The 20,438-nt window shown below is 41.5% G+C and overlaps 1 protein-coding gene across 6 annotated transcripts in view; it reads left to right on the top strand.

The window, feature by feature from the left end:
- The window catches only part of LOC148162066 (lysine-specific demethylase 5D), a 36,120-nt gene extending 28,088 nt beyond the window's left edge, over positions 1-8,032 (top strand). For 3 of the 6 annotated variants that reach the window (XM_088020360.1, XM_088020359.1, XM_088020356.1), the window contains exons 13-26: positions 299-418; positions 540-734; positions 1,009-1,190; positions 1,273-1,397; positions 1,535-1,682; positions 3,209-3,305; positions 3,845-4,203; positions 4,605-4,743; positions 5,170-5,349; positions 5,480-5,617; positions 5,804-6,403; positions 6,685-6,754; positions 6,894-7,093; positions 7,182-8,032. In XM_088020360.1, the coding sequence (XP_087876486.1) occupies positions 299-418; positions 540-734; positions 1,009-1,190; positions 1,273-1,397; positions 1,535-1,682; positions 3,209-3,305; positions 3,845-4,203; positions 4,605-4,743; positions 5,170-5,349; positions 5,480-5,617; positions 5,804-6,403; positions 6,685-6,754; positions 6,894-7,093; positions 7,182-7,520 (2,892 nt within the window). In that variant the 3' untranslated portion in view covers positions 7,521-8,032. Of the gene's footprint in view, positions 1-298; positions 419-539; positions 735-1,008; positions 1,191-1,272; positions 1,398-1,534; positions 1,683-3,208; positions 3,306-3,844; positions 4,204-4,604; positions 4,744-5,169; positions 5,350-5,479; positions 5,618-5,803; positions 6,404-6,681; positions 6,755-6,893; positions 7,094-7,181 lie in introns of all 6 variants that reach the window. The other 3 variants (XM_088020357.1, XM_088020358.1, XM_088020355.1) reach the window with 1 other exon arrangement.
- The last annotated feature ends 12,406 nt before the right edge of the window (positions 8,033-20,438 follow it).

Genomic DNA, 20,438 nt, shown 5'->3' with positions numbered 1-20,438 from the left:
TTTCTGCAGTCACTTCACAGATCTATAATGAATTTTTTTTTTTTAAGATTTTATTTATTTATTTGACAGACAGGGACACAGCGAGAGAGGGAACACAAGCAGGGGGAGTGGGAGAGGGAGAAGCAGGCCTCCCGCGGAGCAGGGAGCCCGATGCGGGGCTCGATCCCAGGACCCTGGGACCACAACCCAAGCCGAAGGCAGACGCTTAACAACTGAGCCACCCAGGCATCCCTATAACAAAATTTAAAGATAATATTAAGTGCACATTCTCTCATAGTCCCGTCTCTGTTCTTTTTAGGTTGTCCGTACAAACCAATGTGCAGGAGAATTTGTCATCACATTTCCTCGTGCTTATCACAGTGGCTTTAACCAAGGCTATAATTTTGCTGAGGCTGTCAACTTTTGCACTGCTGACTGGGTGAGTCTGGAATGTGGTAGGTTTGTAGATACAAAGGGATAAGAATATGGACAGAGATCATTGTGGAGAATGTAAATACTGTGGCTGCAGATAGCCACACACAGTCTTGAACTACTTACAGCTACCTGCTGGACGCCAGTGCATTGAACACTACCGCCGGCTCCGGCGCTACTGTGTTTTCTCCCATGAGGAGCTCATCTGCAAGATGGCTGCCTTTCCAGAGAAGTTGGATCTGAATTTGGCTGTGGCTGTGCATAAGGAGATGTTCATTATGGTGCAAGAGGAGCGACGTTTACGAAAAGCTCTATTGGAGAAGGTGGGTGGTGGGAAGCATGGCTTAGGGATTCAGTAAAGTAGGCTTCTGGAAGGGAGACAGATAAAAATTGAGTAGTCATTCGGGGCCTCATCTCTGACTCATACATTTTGAAGTCGAAAGACAGAAACTGTATGTGTTTATATTTTTTTCTTCCGATTTCTCTACAGCTATCCTTACAAGGTTGAGCCCACAGCAGGGTTCAGTGTTGGCTGAGGTGGGGTGTCCACAACCCTGCTCCTAGTCTTTACAGTATATGTGGGTTGAACACCCCCAGGGCATCACGGAGGCTGAACGAGAGGCTTTTGAGCTGCTCCCAGATGATGAGCGCCAGTGCATGAAGTGCAAGACAACGTGTTTCCTATCAGCTCTGGCGTGCTATGACTGCCCAGATGGCCTAGTCTGCCTTTCCCACATCAATGACCTCTGCAAGTGCTCAAGTAGTCGGCAGTATCTGCGGTGAGCCATGGGGTCTACTTGGAGGACACAGAAGAGGTTACAGAGCTGGGCCACATGTACATTTCATTGCCCCTTTCTCCAGGTATCGGTACACCTTGGATGAGCTTCCTGCCATGCTACATAAGCTAAAGATTCGGGCTGAATCCTTTGACACCTGGGCCAACAAAGTACGAGTGGCCTTGGAGGTGGAGGATGGCCGTAAGCGCAGTAAGTGATGAGAAATGGAAAGACACCCCCCCGCCCCCGCCTGGCAACCTCTGTTTCTTTTCTACAGCACTCCTGTCTCCCTCCTCCACTTTTTCCTAATACTGCTTACTTTTTTGCAACTTTAACTCTATTTTCAGGCTTTGAAGAGCTAAGGGCACTGGAGTCTGAGGCTCGTGAGAGGAGATTTCCTAACAGTGACCTACTTCAGCGACTGAGGAACTGCCTAAATGAAGCAGAGGCTTGTGTCTCCCAAGTCCTGGGGCTGGTCAGTGGTCAAGAGGCCAGGTAGGTTACAGAAGAGGGCAAAAAACGGATGTTAGTATATGAAAATGGACAACAAAAAATGGGTAAGTCAGGGTGGCTCAAGTGTCTGCCTTTGGCCCAGGTCATGATCCCAGGGTCCTGGGATCAAGCCCCACATTAGGCTCCCTGCTTTGTAGGGAGCCTGCTTCTCCCTCTTCCTCTGCCCCTCCCCCTGCTTGTGTTCTCTCTCTTTCTAATAAATAAACAAAATCTTAAAAAAAAAGTTAGGTCCTAAATAAAGAATCCATGTAATAAAGTTAATAATTTATATGCATGAGCGATATTAATATCTAAAACTTATGTATATAATCTATTTGAAGAAGCGTACTTACACCATCAAAGACAATGAGAATGAAGATGCAGTACAACCATTACAGTCCTAGTTACTAGCAGATTTCATAAAAATATTCAGACATCAGATTTCCAGAAAATTAATTATTGACTGTGTAGGTAGATACAGTTTTAGACATTAAATTTTATTTATCTGTTAGTTGCCAAATGGGTGTAATCATAGATTAAGTTTTTCTTTCTAAAAATTAGGTGATTATATACATGTACTTTGTAAATTTCACATAAAACAAACAGTTGAAGATATTAATCACAATATCTCAAAGTAAGATATTTTCAAATTCAGAGAATTTTTTTTTAAATTGAAAGTCAAAGTAGTAATGAATTCCCTTTTCATAGTCAATTTCCTTTCCTTCTCTACTTCAAAAGAAAGAAAATTTTTCGTAACTTGACGTGGTGAATTCATCAGGTGGCTGTAGGTTTTAGTATTTGTGATCTTAATCTGCCTCAGTTCTAATTCATCTAACTTCTGGCCTCTTTAATTCTTCTTGCTTATGGACGATTACACCAGAGAGTATATCTAAGAACTTATTTTTAGAGCTCTTGCATTTCTCACATAATGAATTCTTATTCTTCTTTTGTCTATAGTAATGTGTCCATTATTACTTTCGTTGTTCTGCATCATCCCATCACACTCCTTGTTTCTTAATTCTTTTGTCTGTTTTTCTTAAAAATTCTGATACTTATTTTAAATGTAATTAGCAGACGTTTTATTTTTAGCCTCTGAAACCTACTGCTCTTAGATACTATTGAACCAATTTTTTTTTCTTCCTGTACTTCATTTTGATTGCCTTATAACTCTTCATTAATACAGGAAACAGAAGCTTTGGAAGAAGTCATCTCGCATTGTTGTTCTCTGAAAAAGGAATGTTTGTAGTTATTTTAATTTTTCTATCTACTGGTATCGTGGAAAGCATACTTTCTTCAGAAACTTGTATTGTCTCACTTTGATATCTTCAGTCTTCTGTAACGGTTTCAAATACAAAATGTCCCCACATTTTTTTCAACTTAACTGATTGATAGTCCCTGAACTTTGAAGATGATTTCCAAGGTATTACTATAACACAGAAATAAAATAAAGATGTTGGGTTACTGAAAATCTATGCACTGTGGCCTTAGCAGGTTCAATGAATGAATCTTTTTTTCCCTTACTTGTACAGGATTGAAACTCCACAACTGACCCTGACTGAGTTGCGAGTTCTTCTTGAGCAGATGGGCAGCCTTCCATGTGCCATGCATCAAATTGGGGATGTCAAGGTAAAGAGGGAATTCCCATTTAGAAGAGATACTAGTAAAATCTGGGATAGCAGGGAAGCTTGAAACTCTGATTATTTTAAATACCTTCTTATAATAAATCTTCGTTACAATTTACAGAGTTGGGTGTTTCAGTACTATCTGTATTATAATAGCTTCGTAGCTATATAGTTGAAGCAGGTATCCTCCCAAGCAAAAATAGTAAAAATACTGAACACAGGGCTGGATATCTGTCTGGATATTGGCATTGGAGAATGTCAAGGAGATAGGCAGATTTTTTTTATAATTTAGAGTCTCAGGAAGCTTTCTGAAAGGGTAAGTCATATTAAAGTTGGCCTGAAAGGGTAAGTTTGAGATAACTAAAGGAAAAGCAGTGTTATGGCAAATAAAGGACTTTTGTTGATAGTAAGTCTATCATATCTTATTATATGGTTGTAGATAAGTATAAATGCCTAACAGAGAATATAAGGGAACAGATTGAGGATAGGTGGTTCCATATCTAGATAACTAACGAGTGTCTTCTTTATCCTGTATCTTTGCAGGATGTTTTGGAACAGGTGGAGGCCTACCAAATTGAGGCCCGGGAGGCTCTGGCCTCACTGCCCCCCAGTGTAGGGCTATTGCGGTCCTTGTTGGAGAAGGGGCAGCAGCTGGGCGTAGAGGTACCTGAAGCCCATCAGCTCCAGCAACAGGTGGAGCAGGCGCGATGGCTAGATGAGGTGAAGCAAGCACTGGCTCCTTCAGCTCAAAGGGGCTCTCTGGTTATCATGCAGGGGCTCTTGGTTACAGGTGCTAAGATAGCTTCCAGTCCTTCTGTGGACAAGGCCCGGGCTGAGCTTCAGGAGCTGCTGACCATTGCAGAGCGCTGGGAAGAAAAGGCCCATTTCTGCCTGGAGGCCAGGTGGGGCCCAGCCTTTCCTCAAATATACTGTGTGACTCTGTCCCTCAGACTCTGGGGATGGGTTTAGTGGATGACCCTGAGACCAGACCTCTAATTAGGCATCTGCTAAACTGTAAAGGATTGGTATGACATGTCATCCAGTTCTCTATTTACTACTGTATTAAAAGGCAATAATTGAAATATTTATGGGCCTAGTTCTCAGATCACATATACCAGACCTAACTTCGTAAGAGACTCAGATGGTTGCTTCAGTGTTTAGTGACAGTTGAGGTATTATTATTGCTCACTTACTATTTTGAACTTTTTGTTACTTATGCTTTTGGTAGTGAAACCTATGACAAAAAAAATGCCTATGCGTATAACATTGAAGGATGGATTCCTATTTTTCCAAACATGTTTAGGCAGAAGCATCCACCAGCTATATTGGAAGCCATAATCCGTGAGGCAGAAAATATCCCAGTTCACCTGCCTAACATCCAAGCACTCAAAGACGCTCTGGCTAAAGCACATGCTTGGATTGCTGATGTGGATGAGATTCAAGTAAGGACTTGCCGCCTCCTTTCCTAGTGCAGATGTATAGGCAGAAGAAACACAGTTCTGCCTTTGGCTTTTTATAACACAGTTCTCTTGTGCTAGTAAGTAGAGGTTACAGGTTAGAGCTGTGAGGATATCACGATAAAAATAGCAGAAGGAGAAGCCTAGGCATGGGCATATATCTGAACATTGACTATCCCAAAGGAAGGGGGTCAGACAAAGGAAATTAGAACAAAATAGTTGACATGGAAGGGGATATTTTTTCTGAGTCAGTAAAGTAGGACTTCTTGGTGAAAGTATTGGGTATCCCATTGTTTTGTTTAGAATAGTCTATTTTCTTTGTAACTATGTAGTGTGATACTTAGCATTGACCAGCATAAATCTGAACACAAAGTAATTGACCTAATTTAATTTCTCTTGTCGGTGTCATAGAATGGTGACCACTATCCCTGTTTGGATGACTTGGAAGGCCTGGTGGCTGTAGGCCGGGACCTACCTGTAGGCTTGGAAGAGCTGAGACAGTTAGAGCTGCAGGTTCTGACAGCACATTCGTGGAGGGAGAAGGCTTCAAAGACTTTCCTCAAGAAGAATTCATGCTATGCCCTGCTGGAGGTAAGACCTGAGACTGTAACTCACATCCTTTCCTGCCTCTAGCCTAGGTATTGTGAGAGTGTCAGGAATTGGGGGATGTGGGGAAGGGGAGGGGAACTTTAGCCATGCTCCCACTCTTTGCCTGCTTCAGGTACTTTGCCCATGTACAGATGCTGGCTCAGACACCAGCAAGCGTAGCCGGTGGATAGAGAAGGAGTTGGGCTTGTACAGATCTGACACAGAGTTGCTTGGACTGTCTGCACAGGACCTCAGGGATCCAGGCTCTGTGGTAAGGAGTTTGGGCATAGGTGGGAAGAAGAGCATGCTGATGGTAAGAGTATCTGAGCTGGGTGACTTATAGGCAGACCATTTGCTCTCTAAACCTCACCTGGTTTGTGAGTGAGATGGTAAAAGCACCAGAGGAGGGAATGAAATGGACTGCTTACCTCCTCTTCCTCTGTCCTGGGCATGTCAGATTGTGGCCTTCAAGGAGGGGGAGCAGAAGGAGAAGGAGGGTATCCTGCAGCTGCGTCGCATGAACTCCGCCAAACCCAGTCCGCTGGCATCATCGACCACAGTTTCTTCTGCAACCTCCATCTGTGTTTGTGGGCAGGTGCCAGCTGGGGTGGGAGCTCTGCAGTGTGACCTCTGTCAGGACTGGTTCCATGGGCAATGTGTGTCAGTTCCCCGCCTCCTCAGCTCTTCAAGTCCTAGTTCCACCTCATCACCACTGTTAGCCTGGTGGGAGTGGAACACCAAATTTTTGTGTCCACTGTGCATGCGTTCACGGCGCCCACGTCTGGAGACGATCCTGGCCCTGCTGGTAGCCCTGCAGAGACTGCCAGTACGGCTGCCTGAGGGTGAAGCCCTACAGTGCCTCACAGAGAGAGCCATTGTCTGGCAAGGCCGTGCCAGGCAGGCTCTAGCATCTGAAGATGTAACTGCTCTGTTGGGACAGCTGGCTGACCTTCGCCAGCAACTGCAGGATGTATCCACATTGGACGAGCCCCTTACCTACCCTTCAACCCCTGCCTGTGACCCACAGAGAGAAGGCAGTGGCAACAGTATGCCTAAGGTTAGCCGTCCTGCCCAGCTCTTGCCTTTAAATGTCTGTCTCCTGGCCATATCCCTATTTAGGCTTTATGCTCTGACCTGTAATTTTTAGTCTCCCTTGGTGTAACCTCTGTGATCCCATTTTGCATCCTATTCAGATCTCTGATTGCTCCCTGTTGTCAGCCAGTATGTACCTTCCTCCCCCAGGAGGTAAAGGTCCTAAGTTTGGAGTTGGTGCAAAAAATCTTACAACCTGGTTTTTCTGTTACCTGTTACCCTACCCATTCTTACTCTCCTTAGCAGGTCCCAGGGTTGCTGCCGAATGTGGACAGTATGGCTAGTCATGGAAAGATAGCTCCTCTTCAGGGCTCAGGTAAGACATGTAGATCTAGGTTTGGTTAGGCTGTGGAGTAGATGGCACAAAGGTGAACTCTTTGGTAGTTTCTTTACCGAAGTGTTGGGGATAAGACTACACATAGCCTCTAACTCAGCCTGTCCCTAAAATTTCCCAGACCTGGAGGTATTGTCCTCACTATTGCCACAGTTGACTGGCCCTGTATTAAACCTTCCTGAGGCAACCCGGGCCCCATTGGAGGAGCTCATGTTGGAGGGGGATCTGCTTGAGGTGACTCTGGATGAGAACCATAGCATCTGGCAGCTACTGCAGGCTGGACAACCTCCAGACATTGACCGGATCCGTACACTTCTAGAGGTGAGGAAAAAGGTCATGGGCAAGGCCAGGAGATTAGGCCTGACCACTGGTCCACAAGTACTTTCTGCTTCCCTGTGTATCATTGTAGCTGGAGAAGCCTGAGCATCAAGGAAATCGGACAAGAGGCCGGGCATTGGAGAAGCGAAGGCGGCGGCAACAGCAGAAAATAGATCTGGGTAGGAAAAGTAAAGAAGAGCTGCAGTCAAAAAAGGCTCGAAACTCAGAGATTAAGCCTGATGAGGGCCAAGAAGAAGAGTTTGAAGAGGAAACAGATACTGAAAATATTTTTCTGACATCTACACATCATAGCCGCATCTTCAAAGGGAACCAAAATAGCTTCCAACAGAACAATTCAGGTTCCGTAGCCTCTTTTCCTTCCTTAACCCCTTTGCTACACCAGCCCTACTCTCAACAGGAAGAGTTATGACACCAAGTAGAAAAGGGTTTTTTTAAAGCCACTGCCTCTTGAACCTTTCTAGGTCATGAACTTTGTTTCTTATCTAGAATTTGTCACTTCAGAGTTTTGATATCTTATGTCTTAAAAGTGATGTTTTGAGCTCAGTTCCTAAGGTCAGTGTCCTGTGTGCCTCTTCCCAGAAGTTTCTTGCCAGCATTACTGGGACTACCACACAGTGAATGATTTCTCAAGCCAGTTTTGTTCTGCACTTAGGCAAATAAAACTTGACAAAGGCAAATCTCTCTTTATTTCTCTTCCTTTTTTCTTATATTTTAAAAAAATATTTTGGTGCTTCAAGGCAACTTCTACATTCTACCTCCTTTTCTCACCTTGGTTCACATAAGAAAAGACATTGTGTTATGTAATTACTTGTTAAAGCCAAAAAGAATGGAAGAAAACAAGAAGTTCTTGGTTCAGGCTATTGTCCATTTTAATTTTATTCCCTTTGTTAAAAATAAAACAGGAATTGGTGTGTTTTAAAACTGTGGATCTGATTTGAACTTCTTTCAGTATAACTGAATGACTTAAGTTGGGAAACTTAAAAACCTCGTTTGAACTATCTGTTATACTTTTCTGGTGGGTGTGTGAAGAGTCAGTTTTATAATATATAACACTTAGATCAATATCATTTAGTCCCCTATGGATTCCAGTTGTTCACCACCATTGGGGAGTTACTCATTCTCCATTGAATCACTTTGTTATTCCTTTGTTGAAAATCTCTTGGCCATACTTGTATGTCTGTAATGTTCTCTTCATTATTGACCTATGTGTTTATCTCTTTATCAGAATCCCATTGTCCTAATTACTGTTAACTTTTAGTAAGTAACTAACTTTCATTAAGTCTTTTAATATGGTAGAATGATGATTCTCTATTCTGTTTCATACGGTTTTAGGTAGCCTGGTACCAACCTTATTTTCCTACATGCAGTTCACTTTGCCTCCTGAATTTGATAGAGCTGAACTTGAACAATTTATTGTATGTCTTACCTTTCCCTGTTCTCTTTGGTAATAAAATATGATATGATACATTTGTTTTAAAAGTTCACAAAGATGAATATGTAAATAAGCAAGACTAGTACAATAACTTTAGTTTACATCTATCTTTTTGTATGTCTCAGGGATCTAGTCATATATTCTACTTTTCTCAATCCTTTTCAGTAATCAGATTCTGTGGACCTGGTTTGAATCTCTTAAATGAATGCTCTGCTTTTTATTTGTTTACCCAGCCAGGATAGACCTATTTCTCTATATAAAATTTTTTTTTAAGATTTTATTTATTTAGGAGAGAGAGAGAGCACAAGCAGGGGGAGCAGCAGAGGGAGAGGGAGAAGCAGGCTTCCCGCTGAGCAGGGAGCCCAGGACCCTGGGATCACTGCCTAAGCTGAAGGCAATTAACTGACTGAGCCACCAGGCACCCAGTATAAAATTTCATACCTATAATTTTTGTCACCATCCTAGTTGTCTTCTCCCTCTTATTTCCTGTCTTTATTTTCCACACTATCAGTTTATCCTCAGGCATAACTTTGTTGATTACAAACATAATCATAGCCTCCTACCCGTTTTAGTTTATCTGTCAGAAAAATAGCTTATTGTAACATAGCAATCAGATTAAATAGAAAGTCTTCTGCTATTTCATCTACATATAAGAATTATTTTCTGAAGTTTTATAGGTATTGTTCTCCCACACAAATGTGGTAGGTTTTTGATTCTCAGCATGCACTCTGAAAATTTTTATGAATTCTCCAAAGGAGTATCTTTTAAATACAGCCTTTGTTCCCTGTATTTGTTTTCCCAGAGTTTATATTTGCATATGATCATTTGAAAATCACTGTGTAATGGAAAAAACTAATGTAGTGAAAGAATTGAGACCTTGTGTCTACAATAATCTTCCTAAGTGCTCAGCCACAAATTCCTCTCGTGTGGGTCAGGTGCAATACAGGGACAATTTTACATCTTTCTCTGGACCACCTTTGTTTTACTTCAGGAGCAAGTTCTAACATGAAACCAAATACAAAGATGCATCATTAAGTTTTGTATGTAAGTGCTGATGATCCTGTGATTGTATGTTGAATTAAAAAACATCAAATCTGTAGCATAAAGTTAATTTCCAAAGCCATTTCATGCTTTATAATAATTCAGGGTAATTTTTCTCTTGCAGGAAAATTTTCATGTTGATTTTTATGAAAAAAAATGCAATTGTAATAATACTTTACGATTACTAAGCCGTCAAAGTCCTGTGTGGTATAGCTTGTAGGCTACTTAGCTTCTGTTTCTGACAAAAATTCATGGAAGTAATAATATTACTGTTCATGAGAATAAAGTTCATTGATAGTATTGTTATGACAATATATGATAGATTGAAATATAGCACGTTATATTTTCAAAAGGGTATACATTTGTATTATCTGATTTACACATTTTTACCACCAGCACTTCTAATATTTCTTCACATTTTCCACTTTAGGATACAGTGATTTTTTTTTTTTAAAGATTTTATTTATGGGCGCCTGGGTGGCTCAGTTGGTTAAGCGACTGCCTTCGGCTCAGGTCATGATCCTGGAGTCCCGGGATCGAGTCCCGCATCAGGCTCCCTGCTCAGCGGGGAGTCTGCTTAACCCTCTGACCCTCTTCCCTCTCGTGCTCTCTCTCAATAAATAAATAAAATCTTTTTTTTAAAAATTTTTTTTTATTTTATTTGAGAGAGAGAGAATGAGAGATAGCACGAGAGGGAAGAGGGTCAGAGGGAGAAGCAGACTCCCCGCTGAGCAGGGAGCCTGATGCGGGACTCGATCCCGGGACTCCAGGATCATGACCTGAGCCGAAGGCAGTCGCTTAACCAACTGAGCCACCCAGGCGCCCATAGGATGCAGTGATTTTGTGTTTTTTTAATCTATTCTAAAAATACTGGTAGTTGTTCCATAAAGGCTATTAATAAAAGCTCATCCTTTACTTTCTACTTCACACTGACTTTTCAAAAATAAGAAGAGCAGTAGCAGTAATTTCACCTTGGCAGTTCAGGATACTCAATTTTATTTTTTATTTTCATTTTACTTTAAAAGATTTTATTTATTTATTTGAGAGAGATAGAAAGTACGAGAGGGAAGAGGGTCAGAGGGAGAAGCAGACTCCCCACCGAGCAGGGAGCCCGATGTGGGACTCGATCCCGGGACTCCAGGGTCATGACCTGAGCCAAAGGCAGATGCTTAACCAACTGAGCCACCCAGGCTCCCCTATTTTTTATTTTTTTGAGAGAGTGCATGTGAGTAGAGTGGGAGGAGCACAGGAAGGGAGAGAATATCAAGCAGACTCTGCAATAGGTGTGGGGCTCAATTTCACAATGCTGAGATCATGACCTGAGGCAAAAGCAAGAGTCGGATGCTTAACCAGTTGCCACAGTTCTTCAAGCTGTTGTTGTGAAACACTATTTAATTAACATCTATAAGTAACTTTCCTTAATTGTGTCATTGACTAATTAGAAACACACTTTAATTCCATTGTGATATTTATTTTTAAGAAAAAACCATGGTGGGACCCCTGGGTGGCTCAGTTAGTTAAATGTCTGCCTTCAGCTTAGGTCATGATCCCAGGGTCCTGAAATAGGAGCAGCACATGATCCCAGGGTCCTGAAATAGGAGCAGCACTTTGGGCTCTCTGCTTAGTGGGGAGTCTGCTTTTCCCTCTGTCTGCTGCTGTGCCCCTCTTCCCCACTGCTCCTTTTCTGTCTCTAAAATAAATAAATCTTAAAAAAAAAAAAATCATGCTAAAATGAGATTCTCTACTTTAAATTTCTACTTTTTTCTGCCTTTTTTTTTTTTAAGATTTTATTTATTTGACAGAGACACAATGAGAGAGGGAACACAAGCAGGGGGAGTGGGAGAGGGAGAAGCAGGCTTCCCGCGGAGCAGGGAGCCTGATGTGGGGCTCGATCCCAGGACCCTGGGACCATGACCTGAGCTGAAGGCAGACGCTTAACAACTGAGCCACCCAGGCGCCACTGACTCATGTTTTTGTATGTGGTTGGAAATGAGTGCTTCATCTAGTGATATCAGTATACATTGTGTTTTTTAATAGCTGTCATGTTATTGAATAAGAAACAATTTTTTAACCATGTAATTCACATACAGTTGTAATTATACATGCAGATGTCTAAACCATTCTTGACATTCATGATCCACTCTTTTTGTGATCAGTTTGCACTAGTAATCAGAAAAAATGAACTCCTGTAGCACTATATATGCCGCTTGAAACATTATTTTAACTAACTGACTTACTGTGATTTGTAGCGTGCCAAGCAAGTATACCAAGGAAAAACTCCAAATTCTCTATTTTCAGCTCTTCACATGTAAAGGAATAGGTATGGCTGTATTCAGTATAATTTTATTTATGACCACAAATTTGAATTTATGAAATTTTCACATGACAAACTATTTTCATTTCCCCCCCCCCTCCAACTATTTAAAACATAAAAACATGTGGAGGACACCCTGATTATAGGCAAAAGATTTTGACTTCTGGTCAAACAGACCAATTTAATTAAACCTGTGATTTAATTAAACCTGGCCAAACTTTTGTCAAGAGTCCAGATTTCTTAAACTTTCCCCCTTTATGTTCTGGTTGATACAGTCCTTCCTTAGTAGTAATAGGGGCTTAGAAGCCTATTCCTGTCTGTTACTAGCCCCTTACAAGTAATAGGAGCTTTCTTGTTTTTCTCTTTATCTAAATTTTAGTTAACATACAGTACAATATTGCTTTCAGGAGTAGATTCACTGATTCATCACTCACATACAACACCCTTAGCTCATTCCATCACATGCCCTCCTAAATATCCATCACCCAGTTACCCCATCCTGCCACCCACCTCCCCACCAGCAACCCTCAATTTGTTTCCTGAGATTAAGATACTTTTATGGTTTGTTTCTCTCTCCTTCTTTCTCCACAGAAGATATGTTCATATCTTATGCCCATATATTTATATCACATGTCCATATGTTCATATGTCCATATGTTCATCTCTTTATTAAATTCCATATATGAATGAAGTCATATGGTATTTGCCTTTTTCTGAATTTTCTTAGCATAATACTGTACTCCACGTTATTGCAAATGGCAACATTTCATTCTTTCTGATGGTTGAGTAATATTCCATTGCATATATTTACACATCTTTCACCATACATACATACATACATATATATATATATATATATATATATATATATATATATATATATATACACACACACACACACACACACACACACACACACACACATCTTTCACCATTCTTCAGTTTATGGACATTTGGGCTCTTTCCATACTTTGGTTATTGTTGATCATGCTGCAATAAACATTGGGGCTGCAATAAACTAATACCCTTTTGAATTAGTATTTTTGTATTTTGTAAATATGTGGTAGTACATTTGATGAAATGTAGGGTAATTCTATTTTTAACTTTTTGAGGAAGCTCCATACTGTTTTGAGTTGCTGTACCAGCTTGCATTCCCAACAGTGTAGGAGGATTGCCCTTTCTGTGCATCCCATCATTTCCTGACTTGTTAATTTTAGCCATTCTGACTGGTGTGAGGTGGTATCTCAATGAGGTTTTGATTTGGATTTCCCTGATGCCGAGTGATGTTGAGCATCTCTTCATTTGCCTGGTAGCCATCTGGATGTCTTCCATGTAAAAAGGGACTATTTGTGTCTTCTGCCCATTTCTTGACTGGATTATGTGTTTTTTGGGTATTGAGTTTGAGAAATTCTTTATAGATCTTGGATAGTAGGCCTTTCTCTGTAATGTCATTTGCAAATGTCTTCTCCCATGACCTAGGTTGCCTTTTAATTTTGTTGACTGTTTCTTTTGCTGTGGAGAAGAGTTTTATCATGATGAAGTCCCATAGTTCATTCTTGCTTTTGCTTCCCTTGCCTTTGGAGACATTTCTAGCAAGAAGTTGCTGTCACCGAAGTCACGGAGGTTGCTGCCTGTGTTCTTCTCTAGGATTTTGATGGATTCCAGTCTCATATTTAGGCCTTTCATCCGTTTCGAGTTTATTTTTGTGTGTAGTGTAAGAAAGTAGCCCAGTCCCAGGATCGAGTCCCACATCGGGCTCCCTGCTCGGCGTGGAGTCTGCTTCTCCCTCTGACCCTCCCCCCATCATGCTCTCTATCTCATTCTCTCTCTCAAATAAATAAATAAAATCTTAAAAAAATATTTAAAAAAAAGAAAGTAGCCCAGTTTCATTCTTCTGCATGTGGCTGTTCAATTTTCTCAACACCATTTGTTGAAGAGACTGTCTTTTTCCCATTGGACACTGTTTCCTGTTTTGTTGAAGATTAGTTGACCATACAGTTGAGGGTCCATTTCTGGGCTCTCTATTCTGTTCCATTGATCTATGTGTCTGTTTTTGTGCCAGTACCATACTGTCTTGATGATTACAGCTTTGTAATAGAGCTGGAAGTCCGGAATTGTGATGCCACCAGCTTTGCTTTTCTTTTTCAGAATTGCTTTGGCTATTTGGGCCTTTTGTGATGCTATACAAATTTTAGGATTGTTTGTTTTACCTCCGTGAAAATTGCTGGTGTTATTTTGACAGAGAGTGTATTGAATTGTGTGGACTGCTCTGGGTGGCATAGACATTTTAACAATATTTGTTCATCCAGTCCATGAGCATGGAATGTTTTTCCATCACTTTGTGTCTTCCTCAGTTTCTTTTATGAGTGTTTTGTAGTTTTCTGATTACAGATCCTTTACCTCATTGGTTAGATTTATTCCTAGGTATCTTATGGTTTTTGGTGCTATTGTAAATGGGATTGATTCCTTGATTTCTCTTTCTTCTGCTTCATTTTTAGTGTATAGAAATGCAACATCTGTGCATTAATTTTAGATCCTGCAACTTTGCTGAATTCCTGTGTCACTTCCAGCAGTTTTTTTTGGTGGTCTTTCAGGTGTTTTATAGAGTATCATGTCATCTGAAAATAGCGAAAGTTTGACTTATTCCTTGCCAATTTGTATGCATGTTATTTCTCTTTGTTGTCTGATTGCTGAGTCTAGGACTTCTAGTACCAAGTCAAATAACAGTAGTGAGAGTGGGCATCCTTGTCTTGTTCCTGACCATAAAGGAAAGACCCTCCCTTTGAGGAGGATATTAGCTCTTGGTCTTTCGTATGTGGCCTTAATGACGTTGAGGTGTGTGCCCCCTACCCCTACATTGTTGAGCATTTTTAATAAGGAAGGATGCTGTATTTGGTCAAATGCTTTTTCTTCAGCTATGGAGAGAACCATATGGTGCTTCGCCTTCCTTTCAGTAATGGTTTGGATCCCGTGGATATATTCGTAGATGTTGAACCATCCTTGCAACCCAGGAATACATCTCACTTGGATGTGGTGAATTTGTGACCCAATATGTGATCTATTCTGGAAGTTGTTCCATGTGCAGTTGAAAAGAATGTGTATGCTAATTAGGATGAAATGTTCTGAATATATCTGTTCAGTTTATCTAGTCCAGAGTGTCATACAAAACGATTGTCTCCTTGTTGATTTTTCGTTTAGATGACCTATCCATTGCCGATAGTGGGGTGTTAGGGTCACCTACTATGTATTATTATCAATGAATTCTTTTTAATGTTTGCTATTAATTGATTTATATATTTGGGTGCTTCCAAGTTGGGTGCATAAATATTTACAACTGTTAGATCTTCCTGATGAATAGACCCCTTAATTATGATAATAAGGCCCTTCTTCATATCTTGTTACAGTCATTGTTTTAAAATCTAGTTTGTCTGATGTAAGTATGGCTACTCTGGCTTTCTTCTGATGTCATTAGCATGACAGATGGTTCTCCATTCCCTTACTTTCCATCTACAGGTGTGTTCAGGTCTAAAATGAGTCTCGGTGGAAGTATATAGATGGATTTTTTTTCATCCATTCTGATGCCTTAATGCTTTTGAGTGGAATAGCCTATTTACATTCATAGTAATTGAAAGATAGGAATTTAGTACCATTGTGTTACCTGTTCTCTGATCTTTTCTAGTCTCTGATGTTTTTGGTCTGTCTTTCCTCACTCTGTCCCCTTTAATATTTCTTTCAGGGTTACTTTAGTGGTCATGAACTCCTTTAGTTTTTGTTTGTCTGGGAAGCTCTTTATGTCTCCTATTCTGAATGCCAGCCTTGCTGGATAAAGAATTCTGGTCTTCATATTATTCTGATTCCACATGTTGAATATATCCTGTCATTTTCTTCTGGCTTGCTAAGTTTCTGTGGACAAATCTGTTGCAAACCTGATCTATCTTCTCCTTTTAGGTTAGGGACTGTTTTTCCCTTGCTGCTTTCAGGATTCTTTCCTTGTCTCTCCTTTTGTAAATTTGATAATGCTATGCCTTGGTGATGGCCTGCTTTTGCTGAATTTAATGGGAATTGTCTACTTCTTGGATTTTGATGTCTGTGTCCTTTGGCAGATGAGGGAAGTTTTAAGCTATAATTTGCCGAAATAAACGTTCTGCCCAATTTTCTCCTCTGTTCATCCTCTGGGACTCCTACGGCAAGGATGTTATAACCCTTAAATAAGTTGCTGAGACTTAAGTCTACCTTTCTGATCCAGTAGTTTTCTTTACCTCTTCTGTCCAGCTTCATGATTTTCCAGAATTTTATCTGCTCTATCACTGATTTGTTCCTCTGCTTTGTTCATCCTCGTTGTATGACGTCTTTCTGGTTTGCATCATTATTACAGCGTTTTTCGTTTTGGCCTGAGTAGATTTTACCTATTTTATCTCTGCAGTAAGGGATTCTCTAGTGTCTTCTATGGTTTTTTTCAAGCCAGCTCGTATCCTTATAATCCTTGTTTTAAATTCTAGTTCAGACATCTGTATTGAGAAATCCATGGCCATCCTTTCTTCCTGTTCCTTCTGGGGTGAATTCCTCCATCTCCTCATTTTGGAGGTGGAAAAAAAAAAGGTAAAATAAGATAGGCTCTAAAGGAAGCTGGATCCCAGGTGTGTGTTTGTATGCCTGTTAAGAGAAGTCTTATAGAAAAGAAAAAAAGATAAAAACTTAAAAATAATTTAAAAATTTAAATAAATAAAATAGTGGTTCTTTCTGTATCCAAAAGAAAAGAGAGAAACAAAGAGAAGCAAAGGAACCTAGATCCTGTTTCTCATAGAGCTGAAGTGTTGCAGCACTCTATGATCAGTACACTTAATGCAGGGGTGGGGTTTGTCCTGTCTTGTGGGGTAGGGGCCTGCTGCTCTGATTCTCAGGTGGACTTGCCCTAGTGGAGATGCACCTGCAGGGCACAAGGGGGATGGGGCTTGGTATAATCAGGTCAGGTGTCAAACTGATGGTGCTGTTTACCTCACTGAGCTAGATCAGTGCTGGTGGGAGTGGAAGGGGTGAAAATGGGTTCATTCATCTTTCTCAACTCCAGAATGCCCACCACTCTTCAGGAAGCCTCACAGAGGAGGAAGCACCCCTCCTGTGTCCCTGGCTTCTGTCAGATCCCCGCCTTCACCCAGCCTGTGCAGTACTCCTCTGCTTTATCTCAGATGCAGCTGGGTTTCAAAGCCGCATACTTCAGAGACTCCCACAACAGAGTCCCATGCTAACTTCCTGGGGGACTGTCTCATTGCACTGTGGCTGGTGCGTGTCCCAGAAAAGACTCTTGCCACTTCACAGCAGTTCAGAGTTTATGGTAAATTGCAACACATAGCTGGTGCCAGGGTTTTTGCTGCCCTCAGCCTGTATCTTCATTCCTATGCTGGTGAATGGGACAGCTCAGTGGCCCCTGAAGGACTTCACCCCTCGAGAGGCCATATCACTTCTACCAAATGCACTCCAGGCAGGGGAACCACTTCTCCCCATGCAACTCATGGGGTCCTCAGTCCCCGTTGCCCACTCCTGAACCTCTGCCCTCCTTCCCAAACAGACTGCCACCAGGGGCCACCCTGGTGATTGCCCTAACTTCCAAATCCTCAGACTTTGTGCTGCACTGTTTATAAAAACCTGGTGTTATTTGAACCCTTACTTTTTTTTTCCCAGTGGATTTGGGGAATAGTTTTCTTGTGCAGTCCCTTACATGTGCTCTCTCTCCCCCCCTCCACAGCACTTACAGCATTTTATGGCACCAAGTCAACTCTCTGCAACTCCTACCTTCCACGGGTCATTTTTAGTGCATTTAAATTTGCAGCTTTGTTCTCAAAGACCTCTGATCAATTTTTTGGATGTTTAGAATTACTTGATATTTATTTACCTGTGCTGAGGGAGCAGGCAAGCTTAGAGTTGCCCTACTCCTCCAACATCTTAAGCACCCCCTAGAGGCTTTTTTGTTTTGTTTTTTTCTTTGAACTTTCTGGTCACCTTTTCCGCTTAATTAACTGGGTACTGCTTCTCCTAAGGCTTTCTTGAATGATTAACTACAGTTTAAATACATCTTTTCCTTGCCCTTGAGATTTGCTTCTTGAACAGTTGTTCCCTTTCCTAACAGTTCCCTTTTTAGCTTATGCATTAAACTCTCTGCCTCTTTCTCCTTCAAATTATACACATAATAAAATCACAACTCTGACTCTCCATCGTCTGGCCATTATCAGCCATTATCTCATTAGCCTGGTTTTCATCTGTTATAACCGTGAAAACTCTGGTTTGTTTATTCTCATAAACTGAACTGAACACCCTATCTGTGGTTTACATCCAACTCTTAGCCATTCTGTTTCCTCCATCCCTTCCAAGATCACATTTATATAAAGATCCAAAGATGGCCTTTGTGTTCTGACCCCTAATTTGTTTCTCCATTGTGTAGCTCAAAAGCTGCTGGCACTTGAGTCAATTTTTTATACATACAATTATATTTTAAATATCCCAAACAAGCAGAATTTAGCCATTTAGATTTTCCTGATTTGCAAATACTTAAAATCTCCACTCTGCATGTGCTGGTTGCTGAAATAGAAGCTACTACCCTTTGGTGCCCTCTGACCCAGAGAACTTCTATAGAATTGCTGAACAACGTTTCTAAGTGTGCTTCATGTGGAGTTCGCTTACCTAAACTCAGCATCTCGATGGTAGTCTCTCTGCCTTGATTTTCATGCTGGGAGTATCTTTCTCTCTCATATAAATCCCTCCTTATCATCCAATAAAGCGTGCTGTGTGTTACTGCTTCCTAATGTTCTTATCTTTTTACTTCATCAGTTCCTAAATCCCTATCCACTACAACCATGTGACAGTGTTAATTTCCATAATGGCTTCGAGCTTCCCATGTTTCTCTAATTCCACCATCCAAAGCCAAGCTCTGTTTCCTCCACTGCCAAGATCACTGTTACATTAATGGTCAATACTGGCTCTCTTTATTTGTCCTTCTCTTGTTTACTTTTCACTTCACACTGAGATCACTTACCTCAAATTTGAGTCCATGCCAAACTCAAGTTTTTAGGTTTTTTTGTTTGGATTTTATTTTATTTGTTTTTTTTTTTAAGAGCCAAATTGCTGTTTGTTTTTTTTTTTTTTAACATTTAAATGTGTGCTTGTTAACATAAAGTCCCATTTTTGCTTCTGCATCCTCTAACACACACATTGGACCTCACCCACCGTCTCTTGGACATTGATAAGGGAGAGCCTTCTCACAAGACCTGATGCCACCATTTCCTCAAACAATTTTGGTGCTGAGTGACATCACCTAGACAGCTATCTTCTCACCCCTATATCTCCTGGAAGTTCCTTTGCCGTCTTCCCCTTCTGGATGGTGGCTCTTTGACTGCAAAGACTAGAAAGCAATGAGAAGATTAAGTGAGTTTTATGACCAAGCAGCAGTCTCCTGCTTTGCGAGCTGTGCACTTCATGAGGAGGTATCAGGAGCAATCCTTTTTGCATGAGTAGACTTTCAAAGTCCTGATAGCTTTATTATCACTGCGAATTCTGAAGAGGGGCATCAGACAAAGGTTGGTACCCTGTGTGTGCACCAGCAGCTCCATGTAGATCGTGAAATTGGGGTATAAAAAGAAGGCTCGGGCTAGGAGTTGAACCCTCAGCTGTGAACCTTAGCTGTGACTTGCTACCTGCCTTCGCAAAGCCAAAGAGCGTAGAAGCAGTAGTAATGAGATAAAAGGAACAGGGCAACAGTCTGTTTCACCCAGAGCACCATGCTCTGCCTCCTTCTCTGCAACCCCACCCACCAAGGTCGCCAACAAGTCAAGATTGTCACCTCCCTGAAACATCTGCAAGAAGCCTTACATGTCTTCATCTGAATGCATTCCAAGCACAAATCAACCTTCCACAGGGAGTTATCATCATCATAGCCTCTATTAGTACACTTCTTTCCCCCCTGCCTGGAGAAGTCTAACAGCAGAGTTTGGGGAGGTAGGTGGCCTGAGGGGTGCCACGAACAGCATCAGACTAAGACTGCCTCTTAGTCCGCTGTCAGCTCTCCTTTGGGCACAATGATGTCTAGTGGTGTGTGTTAAGTAGAGGTCTGGAAAGAGATGTAGGCAAGGTTAGGACTGGGGCCCAAATTGGAGAGCGGTCCAATGGCTGTGTGCCTGAAGCCCTGAGGCCTCTAGCTGTAGGTTTTGAGCATTTCTGAAACTACATCCAGCCAGGCCTTTTAAGTACAGGGACAGGAGACCACTTGGAATAAAGGATGGCAGGTGACTCTCCTTACTGGAACAGGTAGCAGCGTTATACAAGGTTTGGCTTATTGCATGCCTTCTTGCATGGCATCTGCACGCCTTTGGTGAGAGGGGAGCACGGTAGAAGGAAGAAGACAGGCCGTCACACTCCAGGATACTGGGGAAAGGGGTGTGGGTCAGTGTGGTGTTCTGGCCTGGTTACTTTGACAGGACCCAGAAACTGGAGTTGGATACTGGCTGAACGGTTCAGGCTAGAGAGGTCCTCCCTCAAAGACTTTGCAATTT

The sequence above is a fragment of the Eumetopias jubatus genome, unplaced genomic scaffold (assembly GCF_037043125.1).
Source record: "Eumetopias jubatus isolate StellerSeaLion01/CBP00866 unplaced genomic scaffold, mEumJub1_p1.0 scaffold_23, whole genome shotgun sequence".
Classification (NCBI taxonomy): Eukaryota; Metazoa; Chordata; class Mammalia; order Carnivora; family Otariidae; genus Eumetopias; species Eumetopias jubatus.
Note: the sequence above shows the minus strand (reverse complement) of the source record. Positions and strands in the feature narration are given on the sequence as shown.